Below are 17,085 nucleotides of genomic sequence, written 5' to 3'. Positions count from 1 at the left end.
TTTGTAAGGTACATTTGTATTGCTATGAACCTTGTGATGGCTTTAAACAGAGACTGGAATGTAAGCCAGCTGTGGGAAGAGGAATCATCTTCTACAGATACAGGGTATATGAGGCCTGTCACTTGGCAGTTAAACTGTCACAGTTGTTCACTGTTGCTAAGGTGATGGCTTGGTTTGGTCTTTCATACACAGCACCCAAAAACGGTCAGTATAGTTGGTCATTTGGTGGACATTCCATCCCAAGCTATTGGTCCATAATTGTAGGCCAACAAAGGTTTGGAATTTGGAATTCCATCAGATACAAATTGATTGGCTGGAGGTCCCAGCTGAGGGGAATATAAAGCCAGGATCGGCACTGTTTGAGGGGTCAGTTGAACAGTCGTCGGTGGACAGTGAAGAGAATGGGCAAAGAAACCTCGAAAGCCAAAAGGAAGCCGAGAGATTGAGCCCAAAGCAAACTGAAGAAAATGGCGAACTTTTGCTGGATGCTGAAATGATAAGAGATGAGAACTAAGATGGATTGTGAGAGAGGCTTGGAAGACTCTGGTAGCAGTCTTGGGGGAAACTGAGGTCAGATTAACAAAAAGTAGAAGCTGACCAGAGTGAAGACTTTAGATGACGGTAAAGCTGAAATGGAAAGGTACCCTAGAGCAATGAATCCTGAGCCACGCTTCTAGGAATGCCCTCCAGATAAGCCTATGAGTTAACTGGCAGGGTGTGTGTGTGTGATTGGAGTTGGAGAGTAATTGGCTAAGGAGGTTATCATACACAGAGAGGTACTAGAGCAGGCCTCTAGCTATCTTCTTTAAGGAGTAGCAAAACCATTAAGTACTACTAACGCATTGTACCTAATAATAAACCAAGTTTTCTTTTTCAACTTACCTCCAAGTAAATAAGTTATACAGTTATTAAGCTTTCATATACAGTGGTACCTTGGTTCTCAAACGCCCTGGTTTCCAAACGCCAAAAACCCGGAAGTAAGTGTTCCGGTTTTCGAACGTTTTTCAGGAGCTGAATGTCTGGTGCAGTTGTCAACTATTGTTTCTGGGGCGCCTGCACCAATCAGAAGTTGCGCCTGGGTTTTCGAACATTTCGGAAATCAAACGGACTTCCGGAACGGATTAAGTTTGGTGCTTTCATTTTTGCCATTTATTTTGCGTTTTTGTTTTTGAGACTTTTTTGGTTAATTTTGTGTATGTCTGTGTGGAACCAAGTTCAGCTACTGATTGACTGATTGATTGACTGATTGTGTGACTGCGGAAATGGATAAAAGCCCCCCCCCCTCCAAACAATGACTATCATCAGTGCAGGTAAGAAAAAAGAATAATTTTAATTCTTATCATTTACACTATTGTCTTATTTATTTTATAGTACAGTACATTGATTATTGCTTTTATGGATCAATGGTCTTGTTAGATAGTAAAATTCATGTTAAATTGCTGTTTTAGGGGTTGTTCGGCCATGCAAAGCAGGTGCTTGGCACACGTCGCACCACCGCTTTTATACTTTCCCCCACAATCACCCTTCAAAACGATTGGGCAATAGCCCTGGGTGATTGTGGTGCCACCCTGGCATAAGGGTGATAGCTCCACCCACGCCAGGGTGGGGTGGGGGGAGCCAGTTTGAGGGCCTGCTGGCAACCAGGACCATCTATTAAGATGATCCCATTTGCGAGAGAGAGGGAGGAGAGGTTCTGTGAGCAACAGAAGCCTTCGGGGTGCCTTAGCACCCATGGGTGCCACACTGAAGCAGCTATGACTAGGGTCACCAAAGTCCTGTGTGTGATACTAAAAGCATACAGTGTCCTTTGGTATCCAAGAGATCTGTTGATCATGGCACATCTTCAGAACTGGTCATATTTCCCTATGGGAAAAAGCACTTTCAGTGCCAACATAAGTTTTTTTGCTGCCTGAAGCAGAGCTGAAATGCTATTCATCTAGGGCTAACACTTTGTATGATACAGGAAGGCGTTGTTTATACAGTGGTACCTCAGGTTAACTACTTAATTCGTTCCAGACGTCCATTCTTAACCTGAAACTGTTCTTAACCTGAAGCGCCACTTTAGCTAATGGGGCCTCCTGCTGCCGCCGCGCCGCCGGAGCACGATTTCTGTTCTCATCCTGAAGCAAAGTTCTTAACCCGAGATACTATTTCTGGGTTAGCGGAGTCTGTAACCTGAAGCGTATGTAACCTGAAGCGTATGTAACCCGAGGTACCACTGTACACCAGTTCTTGCCTTCACTTGTTCCCCTTGAAATTACCGCCAGAAGCAGGTCTGTCCACTCTTCTGCATAACAGGGCTGACAACGTATTTAAACAAAAACAGTAGTTGAAACTAATATTTTCTGCCAATCTTTGTACATAATCCAGCACAGAATCAGAACCTAACACTTTGGTTGTGACCATCTACCTTGTCCTCGCAAACCAATGGAAGGTAAGTCTAATGCCATCTGCAAAATTTTAAGTAGTTGCCAGAAACCATCCCTAGGAATCCAGAGATAGTTACTTAATCTGCTGTGTGTGTGTGTGTGTGTGTGTGTGTGTGTGTGTGTGTGTGTAATGTTCTTATGTACAGATGAAAATGAACACAGGTGCTCTTTGAGGGCATCAAATTTTGCAAATAATGCTTTCTCCTCCCCAAGATCTGAACTAACATTAGTGTTTTATAGAACATTGCATGTCTTCTGTGCTTCATGACAGTGTTCTGACACTTATCACCTTGGACACCATATGAAACGTCGGTTTTATTTTACTGTTGTGACAGACTGAATGAATATCAGTTATCAGTTGTGTCAAGACATCCGCTTTGAAAATCTGGTTGACCGATCTGTTTATATTGTGTCTGAATTTAATGAAAAAGAGAGAGGAAGATTTCCCTCTGGTGGCTAGACTAGGGCATTGGAGACACTGAGAAAAGTGGTGAAAAAGCAAATTTATTTGGTTTGACTATTGGCTTGAGGAGCAGATCACATTATTTTGCAATTTTTAAGACTCATTAGGCTACACTAACATTCCATAACAGCAATTATTATTATTGTTATTTATTGAATTCATACACCACCCTATACCTGGGGGGCAAAATATGGTCTGAAGCTCAGCATAAAAAAAACTAAGATCATGGCCACTGGTCCATCACCTCCTGGCAAATAGAAGGGGAATAAATGGAGGCAGTGAGAGATTTTACTTTCTTGGGTTCCATGATCACTGCAGATGGTGACAGCAGTCACAAAATTAAAAGACGCCTGCTTGGGAGAAAAGCAGTGACAAACCTAGACATCAGAGACATCACCTTGCTGACAAAAGTCTGTATTGTTAAAGCTGTGGTTTTCCCAGTAGTGATGTATGGAAGTGAGAGCTGGATCATAAAGAAGGCTGATCGCCGAAGAATTGGTGCTTTTGAATTATGGTGCTGGAGGAGACTCTTGAGAGTCCCATGGACTGCAAGAAGATCAAACCTATCCATTCTGAAGGAAATCAGCCTTGAGTGCCCACTGGAAGGACAGATCCTGATGCTGAGGCTCCAAGACTTTGACCACATCAAGAGAAGAGAAGACTCCCTGGAAAAGACCCTGATGCTGGGAAAGATGGAGGTCACAAGGAGAAGGGGGCGACAGAGGACGAGATGGTTGGACAGTGTTCTTGAAGCTACCAACATGAGTTTGACCAAACTGCGGGAAGCAGTGGAAGACAGGAGTGCCTGGGGTGCTCTGGTCCATGGGGTCACGAAGAGTTGGACACGACTAAACAACAACAACAACAAAATACCTGGGGGGGGGGGCAGAATGGTAAAGACAGGACCCACTAGGATGCCCCAATGTAGCAACCTTTTGTGTTGAATCAATAGCACAAGTCCATCTTGCTGTGATGTGATGTTTGTCTAGTGATGGAATTCAAATAGAAAAGATTAATACCAAATATTCAGAACATAATTGTGTCACAGTGATGGCTGAAATGCCACTATGTATTTGCTTTTTTGGTTCAGTTCATTCTCAACTCCCTTACCCATGTCTTGTTTCTCTTCATCCCCTGACATTCCCACTGACTTCCGTCACCTTCCATTGCCTCATTCCTGCATCCTGGGGCCTCTGTGATGTGGGGCTATTCCCTCACCCCACTTGTATTACATCTCCTCGTAATATGTTATATAACAGCAAAGATATGAGTTGAGTTTCCAGCTCCTTGCAAAATAGCAGAGAGCAGCGTTAAATCATAATTAAAAAAAAAAAAAACAGATTCAGAGAAAACCCTTACAACGGAAGTCTTTCATCTTCATTGCCACAGTTGAAAGCATATATTACAGGAATTCTTAGAATTATCTCTCCCAGAAGTAAGAGCTTAGGGAGTTTTATTAGAAAATGTATATTTTCTAATTCTTTTGGAAGCAATTATGCAGCCTCACTATGCACATTCATCTCCGAGCAAGAGAATTTAAATTATTTTGACTTCATCAGCAGAGTTCCATAACTCTTGCATAGCAGGAGTCTATTAAGGAAAAGCTTGCAAGACAGTTTATGTGGAGTGAATTTGCTGAGAGAGCCACTCCTGGGTAGTGAGCTTGCTCCTCAATCCTGATTTATCTTTTTGTCTTGATTTGCTCTTCAGTCCCAGCTTCTGGCTTGTCACAAACAACTGTTGCCCTCACATATTGGTAGAAGGGCCAGCCTAACACCCAGCAGATTCTGTGCTGCTGCAGTTCTTGCCACCTTCACTCTCCACCTCCAAAACACCCAGTTGCATGGGTTACCACCAGCAGTAACTTCTATCTGGTTTGGCAGGTGTATTGGGGCTCTCTGTGCTGGTGGGGGTTGTTAAGTATAGTACAGTGGAACCTTGGTTCTCAAACTTAACCCATTCCATAAGTCCGTTTGACTCCCGAAACCATTCGAAAACTAAGGTGCTACTTCTGATTGGCTGCACTCAAGTGGAAGTTGCGCCGGACATTCGGCTTCCAAAAAAGTTTGAAAACTGGAACACTTATTTCTGGGTTTTTGGCGTCCAGGAGCCGATTTGTTCGTCAACTAAGCCGTTCGAGAACCAAGGTACCACTGTAATTTAATTGACTGAGATTATAAATACTTTTATGCATGACTATGTGTTTAAATTTGATTGGTTGGTAACTGAATTCTAGAGAGTTCTCTAGTGGTCACATGGGAGGTATCTAGTGAATGAGAGACTCTATTTAATCTCAGGCAAGATGACTGTGTTTTAGAATCCACTGTGAATACTGCTAAGTTGAATAGAATGTTTGAGTGCTTCTTCTTTGCTTGAAAGAAAGACAGAAAAGCAGAAGGAAAAGGTAAAAGTGGAAATCTCTCATAGAAGTTGCAAGACATGGCCTAATTGAGATACAGAAGGCTGAATACTGAGCTCTGGAAAGGGAGGAAAATACAGTTTGTTTGGAAGTTAGAAGAAGCCCATGCTTGGAGAAGCACATAACTGTAAATATTCTGTTTTAATTCATTTATAACTAAGTTTCTGCAAGTAAAGTTTTTGAATGTTAAAGTATTGACATTGGTTTAATTTCCAAAGAAGGGTGTCAGTCACATATATGATTTGAGCTTCTTAGCTGAAATTTCACTAACTTCAACAGGTGCTCCCATCTCCCAGAGTTTGGCAGGTCTGGGTGTGAAACATCTCTACTGCATCCAAACCCCCTCCAGCGTTGCAGACCAGAAGTTTGGCTTGCTCAGTTCAGAAGCATTCTGGATTATTTATCCCATGAATGTTAAAGTGAGCCACAAATGCAATCCATAGCGGCAGTCTCCGTTTTCTCTCCTTTGTTTGCCTGCCTGCTGCTCAATGCAATAAGCTAATGCAGACACTGTGCCGCGCAGGTAAATACTTGATCCCAAGCAGAAATCAAAGGATAACACTGAGTGTTCTGAAATTCAATCATACCATCTAATGGAGGACCCAAGAGTCTAGCATTTCACAAGAGGGATCAGAGTCTGAACTCCACAAAGCCGCCATTTGATATATGCAGCAAGCGACAGTCACACTGTTGTTTCGCCAGCCACTTATGAATAGGCAAACAAAAATGAACACATGAGGATATCAAAAACCATGGAATAAAAGAAAGGCTAAGAGTGTAGGATGGATTCTCTGTAGCTGCAGCAGAATGCTTCCCTGCAGGGTGAATTTTATCTCATGTTTTGGCTGTGTAAGTAGAGTTCTTGGTAATACATTTCTATTGAAGCTTCTGGAGCATGTGCTGAACCACTGAAATATACTCGGAGTCGAGAGTGTTTTTCATGCTCTTTATTCAGCTCATAGTGGTGAGGAGGAATGGAAGTTCCCCCAGAATGTCTGCTTTATATACATTATTTACACAATGGGCCCCACGTGATTGGCTAATTCCAGGAGTCTCCTGTAGGCCAATCAAGTTGCAGATTCACTTCCACCTGGAGCTGGATTGGGTGGCTCCTGTGGACCAATCAAACTGCTGCATTCTGAATCCTATTGTTCTAGGACTAATCAGACTGCTGCATTCTGAATCCTATTGTTCTAGGACTAATCAGACTGCTGCATTCTGAATCCTATTGTTCTAGGACCAATCAGACTGCTGCATTCTGGGGCCTATTGTTCTAGGACCAATCAGACTGCCGCATTTTGGATCCTATTCAAATCAGTACATAACAACCACCCTGCTGGATTAGTCCAAAGGCCCATCTAGTCCTTTGTCCTTTTCTACAGTGTCAACCAGACACTTGGCGGAAGATCACAAGGAGGCATAAAGGCAACAGATGCCTGACACTATTGCCAGTTGTCTTAACTCTCCCTGTCAGATGAGGGACTGGAACTCGTGACTCCGGTTTTGCTTTGAATTTCAGATCAGAATGGTACGAAAAGTAAATCACAGGTTGCAAGGCTCCGCAGCTGTATGAGAGGCCCCCTCCCAGGCATGGTCTATAAAATTTCAGAGGTGCCCGGTGTAGAGATGTAAAATACCTGGAAATTTTGAAGCCATGAGGGGGGGGGGAATGTTTTTTCCCAGAAAAAAATGGAAATTTTGGAAAAATTGAAAAAAGTTTAGTGTGGAGTAGTTTTACAAATTGCATGAAACACAGTGTAGATAAAAGTATTATGCTTGCAATAAAACATGTAACCAGCCCCTTTCCCTCAAAAGCAACAAAAAAGCAAGAAACCATCAACATAAAAAAAATTCAGATTTGCCCCTTAACACCAACAGCAAATAAAGTTAAGGTCCATGTCAATATTTAAGCTCCATAGAAGGTCTACCCTTTGAGTAGTGCTTTTTCAAAAACCCAACCCCCCTCCCAAAAAAACAGAAGACACAACATATTCATGCAGTTTATTCTATCTCATTTTCTGAACTACTGCTATCATTTTCCATTTCTTCTTGCTCTTGCTCTTTGTCTTTGTCATTTTTCTCATTGACTTCTAAAAAACGGCTTTGGGGGGGAAAACCTCTTCCCCCACATTTTTCTGTCCTCCCCGCCCCGGCCTTTCCAAATCTACGTGATGATAGCTGGGGCAAAGTATAAGGCAAATTTTTTTGTATGCCAGGCCCAGAAGTACGGTAACCATCATCCAGTTATTGAATAGTATGTAATAGTAAGGCTCAAACTCTGTTTGAAAGGAAAAGAATGTGTGTGTTTTTTAATTGAATTTGTTATTATATATTATAAACCACATGATGGTAAGAGAGCTTTCTAAACAGTTTACAAAAATATACAACAGAATATTAAAATGATTGATAAAACAAAGTCAAAAGCAGGTATTTAAGAATATTCAAGAGATGATTAAAGTCAGCAGTGGTTGAAAGGAAGTCCCGGCTTCAGCGAAAGGAACCCGAAGTCTTTGGAGCACAGCGCGAGGTCCTGCTGTGCTTCAAAGGCTTCAGGTGGCTATCCCTGCGCACCGACCCCTCTCGCTCTCCAGGCTTCAGCGAAAGCAACGCGTAGCCTCCGGAGCGCGGAGGGAGCGCTCCCTCTGCGCTTTGGAGGTTTCGCGTTGCTTTCGCTGAAGCCAAGGAGCCTGCATTCGCTCCATAGGACGCACAAACATTTCCCCTTCATTTTTGGAGAGGAAAAAGTGCGTCCTATAGAGCGAAAAATGTGGTGTAGATTTGGAAGGGACAACAGGAGCCAGTCACTCTCTGCAATGCAGGAATCTTTTGCCCAATGTTGGGCTCAAACACACGACCCTGAGATTTAGTCTTATGCTTGACTGACTGAGCTATCCCAGCTATTTGAAGATGGCTATATCATCTCCTCCCTGTCTTTTTAGCAGGCGAAACATACCCAGCTTCCTCATCCGTTCCTCATATGTTTGGTTTCCAGACCCTTGATCATCTTGGTAGCTCTCCTGTGCACACATTCCAGCTTGTCAACATCCTTCTTAACTTAAAAATGGTTTTTAATTATTTTTTTAAAAAAAACCCAGAAGCATTTTTACTTGGTATTATAGGTAAGGACATTAATAGGCAATATGTTAAATTGTTTTTATATGCAACAACTGCGGCAAGAGTATTGTTAGCCTAGAAATGGAAACAAGAAGAAATTCCGATGAAAGAAGAATGGCAGACGAAATTAATGGACTATGCAGAATTGGACAAAATGACAGGAAGGATTCGGAACCTGCAGGACCAGAGATTTACAGAAGATTGGAAGAAGTATATGAATTATTGGAAGAGCAACTGTAATCAACAAATTACGCAAGTAGGACTACAAGAAGTTTTGTAAGGAGAAATATACAAAGTGTTACAAAGTAGAAATAGAGATATTGGTTATGAGTTTGAAATGTAATAGGGAAGATAAGAAATGCATACTGAGAGATTAGATTGGAAAATTTTCAGACAGGATTGATGATGTCAAAAATTTGAATAAGATGTAAAAGTATGTTTAATTACTGCTGAAAATGATATGTTAAAAAAACTAATAAAAATTATATATATATATTTTTAAAAATCCTTCTTAACTTGTGGCATCCAGAACTGGACACAGTACTCCAGGGTGGCCTGATCAAGGCAGAACAGAGCAGTATTGACTTCCCTTGATCAGGTATGGTAGTTTAATCTGGTTTGAGTATGTCTTACCTCTAAGCTATATAAAGAAGTCAATGAACCTTTCAACTCAATTATGATGAGTTCAGCGATAAGGAAAAAGAATTTGGAAGTAAAATGGTTGTGTTAGTTCAGAGGTGAGGCACCTGTGGCCTCCAGCTGCTGATCTGTAATTTCCTTCATCCCTAACCGTTGGCTAGAATGGCTGTGGTTAATGCTGGTATAATTACTACATTGCTACAAGCACTTATCTTGTAGCGCCTTTTCCTTCAAAGCCCTCAAAAATAGTACTCATAAAAACGCAAGAACCTGCCGAAACAGGCCAATTGCCCATCGTGAATTCTGACCAACACACTTCCCCAGCCAGCTGCCCCTAACCTTTTAGAAACTAAGATTGTAATGTATCATGGCATGGAGTGCTGCCATTCGATATACTGTGTACATTTCTTGCTCAATATAGACACATAACACTCCAGGGTAAAATCTAATCGGTGTCCTTGTATACCTCAGCTAAAAGAATGGGAGGGAATGCATTTTTCTCACTTTCCTTTCCCCCTGCAGCCCACTTCCTCCTGTTTTGGAGGGCATCTCAACCATTTGGACTCAACAGCCTTTTGGGAGAGGGGAGAAGAAACTACAAGCTGTCAGAGAAGGGGAAGATGGCAATTATTCTTATTGCCTATCTTCTTCCATTAGTGAAGACCTTTGCCAGCTCTAAAGCCTTTCTGTGAGCACAAGCGCACCAACAGAACTCTACTCATGGCTTTTACCATCACTTCATACCAACTTGCTACTTTTTAATAACTGTAGCAGCCATTATGCTGCCTGCCTCTACCATAAGCCTCTGGCGAGCCAGGGATCAAGGGCAAGAGGTCATGTTCCGAGTTTTGTAGCTAAGTTTTAAAGTTTGTGTTTGATTCGTCGTATGGTGAAGGAAAACAGGAGAGGCATACAGGGCCATGGACTTGCTTGTGTTGAGGTTATGGAAAGCACCATGCTCATTGCTTTCAAATACAGTGGTACCTCGGGTTAAGTACTTAATTCGTTCCGGAGGTCCGTACTTAACCTGAAACCTGAAGCACCACTTTAGCTAATGGGACCTCCTGCTGCCCCCACGCCGCCGGAGCACCATTTCTGTTCTCATCCTGAAGCAAAGTTCTTAACCTGAGGTACTATTTCTGGGTTAGCGGAGTCTGTAACCTGAAGCGTATGTAACCTGTGGTACCGCTATATGCTTGAACTCGGAAAGAAAAAGCAGAAAGACACTTTGACAGGGGTTGTTTGTTTTTTAATTACATGATCAAGAAACGCTACAGTCACCCTGACTGTACTCATTCAAGCCTGATTGCACAATTCTATAAATTATAATACAAGAACAAGTACATATGTTAGGAACCATCCATGATCAAAAGTTCTCTGGCTGATGAGAAGGCTTTTTGAAGTTGTTACAATATAATGCATGTAAAAATAGAAAGTTTAAAAACCAATCTCATCAGAGAGTCATTTCCATTTGTATGGTGAAATAAATAAGGCAGCAGAAGCCATTAGTTAGAAGTGGCCTCCTTCAGGTATGCTATTAAATCTGCCCTCTCCGCCTTCTTCTTAATGCCAGCAAATATCATCTTGGTTCCTGGAATATACTTCTTGGGGTTTTCCAAGTAAACCATCAGTGTATCTTCTCCCCAGGTTATACCTAGGAAACAACAACAGTATTTAACAAGATGTTTTCTATATAAAGAATCCAACAACCCCCCCCCCCCCATTTCAATACTTTGGTCCAATGTTGAAAACCATGTCATATGGTTCATTTTATATTTAAAACCACCAGCAGGTTTGGACAGACAAATTAGGCAGTCAGGACATGAACTGGTAACTTTTAAGACCAGTCACTGAGGCATTACTCTTAAAGATGTTGTTACTGGCCCTGAACTGAAAGCACATGATGGGAGTCGACACTTCCTGCTCAACCCTGCTTGTTTGTACAGTCATGATGCTACCTGTAAAATTCCATGCTATATTAGATAAAAGCCAAGACACGCATAGGCAGTAAATTGCCGTGCAATGCATGGCAAAATCTTCCCCTAAGTGGGCATTCGTTAAGATGAGGTCCTGAGTATTGTTGTTTTAGGAACTCTGAAATTGCTCATTCTCATGACAGTCAAAACCTAAAAGCCTGCCCACTGCATGCAACCACTAGGTGGTGTTTCTATGGCTCTTTACTTGGCAAACAATTTTTTGCCAGCTAACCTGCACAAATAGGTATGGAGCTGGGAGTTGCAAGAGAGACACTAATCTAGTGTGGGCTGTCTCATGATTAAATGGCAGCTCAAAGCTGCTGCAAAGAGGAAGTTAGGAGGCTGACTCCAGAGAGAACAGAAATTAAATGGCAAGTTAATTCTTGGAAGCAGGCAGGAGTGGCAGCAGCATGTACCTGGACTCCTGCCACACCACTGCTGGGACAAGGTCAGTGCTCTGTGGATGCACCAGTGGAGCCAATCCAGCACTCCCACTGGTGCCATGCACACAGAGCCGACCTTCCTCCTCTGCATCCTGATAAGCTGCGGTTGACTCCCTAGCCACCTTTCCTTGATGACCTAAAAGCAGGGCACATAACAGGCAATGGGACTGGTTGAGTTTTGGAAAGATGCAGAGCACATTCCAGAATGCCCTGGTCATGGGAGTGAGCATGCATTCTATGTTACAACTATGTCCTCCCTATTGACTGCTGCTAGTTTTCTTGCAATCTGATTTGCAAAGCTAACAGGACACTTCCATGCTACCTTTGCTTTTGTTGGCGTCTGTGTAAGAGAAACCTTCGGCCTGACCAGTCTTTCGGCCAAAAAGACCATGAAGGTTAGGGCCAGTCTTGTGCTTGCCTCCCTTCTCAACTGTGTGGCACTGCGAACACTTCTGAACAAAGATCTTCTTGCCCTTCTCAACGTCTCCCATGGTCACTGCTGAAGAAAAACAAGATCATCATACAATCTTAAACATTTCAAGGTCAGTTGGGCTCATCTGAAGTGAATGAGAAACGCAGTAAGAATGCAAAGATCCGGGTACTTCTAAAAGCGGCCATAAAGAAAACAAAAAACCAAGCACAAAACAATGCATTTTAAAGCCAGTGACTATGACCAGTAGATCAACTTTCAAAAGCTATTAGGTTTTACTAATGTTACATGTTAAAATGAAACATTAAAGAAGAAAATGGTCTGTCCCTGGGGTTCAAAACTATCTCAGGAAATTTGTTTGGAGCATTTGTTCTAGAGTAAGATAGCATAAGTGAATATCAAAGAGCTTGTCTGCATAAAACAAGGTATCAGATATATTCAATTCTGTCTGATTCATAGTAATCTATATTCCTGTAGTGTCATCATACCCAGGATACAATCAGGGCAAGCTAAGTTGTTCGTGACACTGTTATTGTGCAACGCTACAATCCTATGTACTTTACTTGGGAGGTTCTTGCTTCCAAATCAACATGCACATGGCTGAAATTATTAAGCAAGAGGTGTTCCAACATTACAGTGCCTTATTTCCTCAACAGGACCCACTACAGCCAAACCTGTTGAGGAAATAAGGGTCATGCTAAGTGCTATTTCTCATCTTCCCTCTCAGTTTGGGGGCAGTCTCAAAAACTGTGGTTAGGGCAGTGACACCAGGAAAATTGTCCGTGTTACAGAGGTAAGTGAGAGAGGCACTGTAATGTTGGAACAAAGCATGCCTTCCTTCTCAAGTCTCCTGTTTCACAGAGTTAAGGGAGCATCCACAAGATCACACTGAACAGCAGGGACGAGCAGTCTCTCTTTGCCAGCCACCCTCACAAATATGGAGTTGGTAAACAAAAGGATAGATTTAAAATACATATAGCACATGTATGTATATGTATATATGCATTTAAAATTTCTTCTTTTAAATACCAACCCCGTATTTGTGAGTGGCTGGCAAATAGAGACTGCTAATCCCTGCTGTTCGGTGTGATCATGTGGACGCCCTATATATATAGGGACCAAGTTCACCCTGTGCCTTTAGCCATGCTTGGTTTTCGGCGGGAAGCTCCAGGCCGCGCGAAAAGCTTTGCTTAAGGGCGGGATGAAGGGCACGAGTTCACGCGGGGGGTCAAACCGGCGCGCAGGAAGGTTCTTTTCTCGGGCGGCCTCTTTTATTGGGGTCAACGACCTGTGCCATCCTTTTCGGCTTTATGTGGAACTTCACAAGGTCGAAAGATGCCCAGCAGCAGCAGCAGCAGCAGCAGCAGCAGCAGCAGCAGCCTCTTCCTTATCTCGCATAAGGGCGCATGCTCGAAACCTGATAAAATCGCCGCCGCCGCCTATGAGTCAGCGCTGCGGGGCCTCTGGGGACGCCGCGTCCCTCCGGCAGGAGACACCGGCGTCTCCACCGCCCGTGGAAGGGAAGGGCCGCTGCAAGGGCTGCATCTACAGCCCCTTCCAGGGCGATGACGGGGGGGGGGGGGAAGGCCATGAAGGGCCGCGATTCCGCCGCCCGCCGCGCTCCTGCTCCAGGCCACGTGGAGGCGGCCCGGCTTCTCTCCCAGGCTTCTCTCCCGGCCTCTCCCCCCGGGCTCACCTGCCTGACCTTGGCCTTCCGCACAGCCCGCTCCCGCCTCGACCCGCTTCTCCTCCCTTCCCGGCCTACAGCGCAGGCCTCTGCTTCTCCCCTAACCCCACTCCTCCGGTTCGGGGTGCCCCCCCTCCATTCCTCACACGAGAGGCTCCCGCTCCCCCATTCATTACCACGCAAAGTAGAGGAAGGGATGCAAAGCCGCCGCCGCCGCGCGTTCTCCCGTCAAGAGTTCCGCAGACTGAGCCCAAGGACACCCCGTACCCAGCGCTATGTAACCGGTGTCCGCGCAACTAAGCTTCCCTCCGGGGGCCTGCCGCCGTCTCTCCCAGCTGGCCAATCGGACGCCGGCTCGGGGAAGCTCTATTGGGCCAGCCGGACGCCTGTCAGCGTGACTAATCTCAGCAGGTTAGGTTGAGCCCGAGGGGATCTCGGGTGAGCCGGCTTTGGCGTTGCGCAAAGGCAGGGACGTAGGGAGATGACGACAGCGGCGCATGCGCAGAAGACGGATAGCGGCAAGGTCAAGCACGCTTGAGGATGCTGGCTTAAAAAAGAAAAAAGGTCATGTGATTGGATGCTCCTCCCTGCAGAAAGTGACGTGCGTGGGAATTCCGCCCAGTGTGTGATTGGGCGAGGATGTTGCAGTTCCTCTTCGTACAATGAAGGGGGATGCCCCATTCAGGTAATGATGGTGTAGTCACAAAGTTACAGGTAAATGATGCAATTAGGGAGCAAGACAAGTTGGAACGACTCTATTAACCTTCGCACCCAGAGCAAAGTATTAAACTGTATAGTCTGAGGATTATTATGCCACTTTTTTTTTAAGGGCTAAAGGTTGTTTTCTCACCTGAATCTCTCTGAGTAAATATTCAAACACAGAATAAGAAAGAGGTGGGATAATAACAGTTTAGCATACAGCCATATAATTTTTCTGGGAGCAAGCTGCGTTGAAATCAATGTGATTTGCTTCTGAGAAGACATGTTATATAGGTTTGCACCTGTTGGAATGAAATGCATATTCTAGCTAGTGTAGATTTTACGTTAGGGATATCATATAATAAATTTGTTTTTGAAGAAGCCTTTGAGTGCCCTCTGTGACAGTGCTGGATTGTGTCGATATGACGTTGCAAAATTTAGTGCCACAATTGTATATGCCCCAGAACACCTCTCTTACTGCCTTTGAATTCAAAGCTCACCTTTTATGGGATATCTTGTGCAACCTCCCAAGGCCCTATGCCTTACTACAAGGATCACCAACATGGTGCCCTTCAGATGCTGCTGGACTACAACTGCTCTCAGTTGCAGCCAGCATGGCCCGTGGTCAGAGATGATGGGAGCTGTAGTCCAACAAGCTGTAGTCCATCTAGTGCAAACTGCAATGACCCTTACTCCAGGCTCAGTTACAGTGAGGCAGGGATAGCCTAACTAGATGTTATGTCAATCACATGGATAGTGTCCATATCAAGGGATTGACAAAAATTTAATTTTAGGCATGGTGAGTAAGAGGATTTTTAAAAAACAAGGCCACATTGCATGGGAAGAGCAGCTTTAACTCTTTCGTATGATGTGATAGGATCCCCTAGAAAATCACCCACCACCATCATAGTACAGGCATGGGTGCTTTTTGCTAATTCAAATTGCTGAGGTTTTGGTCAGGCAAGGGAAGGGTTAAGTCTCCCCTCCCTGTGCGTTGCAGCCCCAATAACAATTGCACACACCCCACCTAGCATTATATTGATTTTAAATCCCATGATGTGGTTGCTAGCCATATAATTAGCTGGAAAATGCTGTTGGGTGGTTAAAGGTCACTGATGTGGATTTACTGAGTATTCTCAGTAAATGCAAATACACGTTGCATTCTGTGTATTTTATGTCCACCATAATAAATGAACTGAAAGTTCCGCTTCATTGCCTGAACAAGGAAGTTAGAGTACTTCTACAACTATGCAGGCAAAGGTTGTTGGCTCCTCCCTTTTATGGAGCTCTTAAAAGCACATGATCTCCATATAGATTGACAGGTGAGTAGCAAATTGACTTTTCCACTATATTTCAAATTAATCTCAAGAGTTGACAATATTTTTTCTCTTTGGGGGGATTTGTGCATATAGATGAGGAGTGGGGAATACTTTTCTGTCACCGGCTGCACTTACTCTGGGGTGATCTATAAGGGGCTGTGTGCCATAAGCAGGCAGGACAAGAGCCAAAAGTGGGTGGGGTCACCCCCCTCTCTTTTGCCCTCCCTCTGCCTTCCTGCCCAGTGAGCTGTTAGAGACAGGTTTGGTCTTGCCACAAACATAACCTAATTGCTTCCAGAGTGCTTCCCCTTCATTCCACTTTCCATCATTTGATTACTGTATTTTTTGCTCTATAAGACTCACTTTTTCCCTCCTAAAAAGTAAGGGGAAATGTGTGTGCATCTTATGGAGTGAATGCAGGCTGCGCAGCTATCCCAGAAGCCAGAACAGCAAGAGGGATCTCTGCTTTCGCTGCGCAGCGATCCCTCTTGCTGTTCTGGCTTCTGGGATTCAGAATATTTTTTTCCTTGTTTTCCTCAAAAATCTAGGTGCATCTTATAGAGCGAAAATACGGTAATTTTTCCTTCCCACATTTTAAATCCTTCCCTCTCCCTTGGTGCTCTCAACACGTGCAAGAAATTAGGCCCTTCTGCTCTCTCATATGCAGTTGAATACAGGAAAGAGATCTTTGCATATGCAATACTGCATAAAGAAAAGACCTCGCTTTCACATTCAGTAGAACACATACATGTCAGGGGCATAGAAAGAGAGGTGTGCTGATGACAGCTAGTGTGGCGTAGTGGTCAGAGCGTCAGACTAGAACCTGGGCGACCAAGGTTCAAATCCCCACCCGATCATGAAGCTCACTGGGTGATCCTGGGTCAGTCTCTGCCTCTGATCCTAACCTACCTCACAGGGTTGCTGTTGGGAATAAATGAGGAGGGGGGAGAACCATGTGCACCACCACCTTGAGTTCCTTGAAGAAAAATGCAAATTAACAACTACAGTGGTACCTTGGTTCTCAAATGCCTTGGTTCTCAAACGCCGGAAACCTGGAAGTAAGTGTTCCGGTTTTTGAATGTTTTTCGTAAGCTGAACATCCGATGTGGCTGTCATCTATCGTTTCTGGGGTGCCTGCACCAATCAGAAGCTGTGCCTTGGTTTTCAAACATTTTGTAAGTCAAACGGACTTCCAGAACGGATTAAGTTTGGCGCTTTCGTTTTTGTGATTTGCGTTTTTGTTTTTGAGGCTTTTTCAGTTAATTTGTTTTTGTGACTGTGTGGAACTCAGTTCAGCTACTGATTGATTGATTGTGTGACTGCAGAAATGGTAAAAGCCCGCTATCCAAACAATGACTATAATCAGTGCAGGTAAGAAAAAAAATTAATTGTAATTGTTATCATCTACAATACTGTCATATTTATTTTATAGTACAGTACATTGATTATTGCTTTCATTTTTTGGAT

The 17,085-nt window shown here is 43.8% G+C and overlaps 1 protein-coding gene and 1 long non-coding RNA gene across 5 annotated transcripts; one reads left to right on the top strand and one right to left on the bottom strand.

Moving 5' to 3' along the window:
• Window positions 1-208: 208 nt before the first annotated feature.
• Window positions 209-10,092, top strand: LOC310745859. 3 transcript variants are annotated; one of them, XR_014540396.1, is made up of 3 exons: window positions 209-640; window positions 2,371-2,434; window positions 5,276-5,502. It is a non-coding gene; the product is annotated as an uncharacterized lncRNA (long non-coding RNA). The 3 variants fall into 3 exon arrangements; XR_014540395.1 differs by lacking the exon at window positions 209-640 and adding an exon at window positions 9,587-10,092 and having other exon boundaries at window positions 1,322-2,434; window positions 5,276-5,438; XR_014540397.1 differs by lacking the exon at window positions 209-640 and having other exon boundaries at window positions 1,322-2,434.
• A 199-nt stretch (window positions 10,093-10,291) lies between these two features.
• Window positions 10,292-13,934, bottom strand: CYCS (cytochrome c, somatic). Of its 2 annotated transcripts, none has more exons than XM_083578967.1 (3): window positions 13,777-13,934; window positions 11,806-11,982; window positions 10,292-10,718 (listed from the first exon to the last, which is right to left on the bottom strand). In XM_083578967.1, the coding sequence occupies exons 2-3, from the start codon at window positions 11,972-11,974 to the stop codon at window positions 10,570-10,572; spliced, it is 318 nt and encodes a 105-aa protein (XP_083435093.1). In that variant the 5' UTR covers window positions 11,975-11,982; window positions 13,777-13,934; the 3' UTR covers window positions 10,292-10,569. The 2 variants fall into 2 exon arrangements, with proteins under 2 accessions (XP_083435093.1, XP_083435094.1); XM_083578968.1 differs by having other exon boundaries at window positions 11,806-11,979; window positions 13,777-13,929.
• Window positions 13,935-17,085: the final 3,151 nt, after the last annotated feature.

The sequence above is a fragment of the Podarcis filfolensis genome, assembly GCF_964270895.1.
Source record: "Podarcis filfolensis genome assembly, chromosome: 12".
Taxonomy (NCBI): Eukaryota; Metazoa; Chordata; class Lepidosauria; order Squamata; family Lacertidae; genus Podarcis; species Podarcis filfolensis.
The sequence above is the reverse complement of the archived record's forward strand: the minus strand, read 5'-3'. Positions and strand labels throughout refer to the sequence as shown.

Bases quoted from the DNA above. Each gene is read 5' to 3' on its own strand.
- CYCS (XM_083578967.1), bottom strand. From the start codon at position 11,974: ATGGGAGACGTTGAGAAGGGCAAGAAGATCTTTGTTCAGAAGTGTTCG. The intron at 10,719-11,805 runs GTAGCATGGAAG...GTTGTTTCCTAG, and splicing joins AGACGCCAACAAAAGCAAAG to GTATAACCTGGGGAGAAGAT.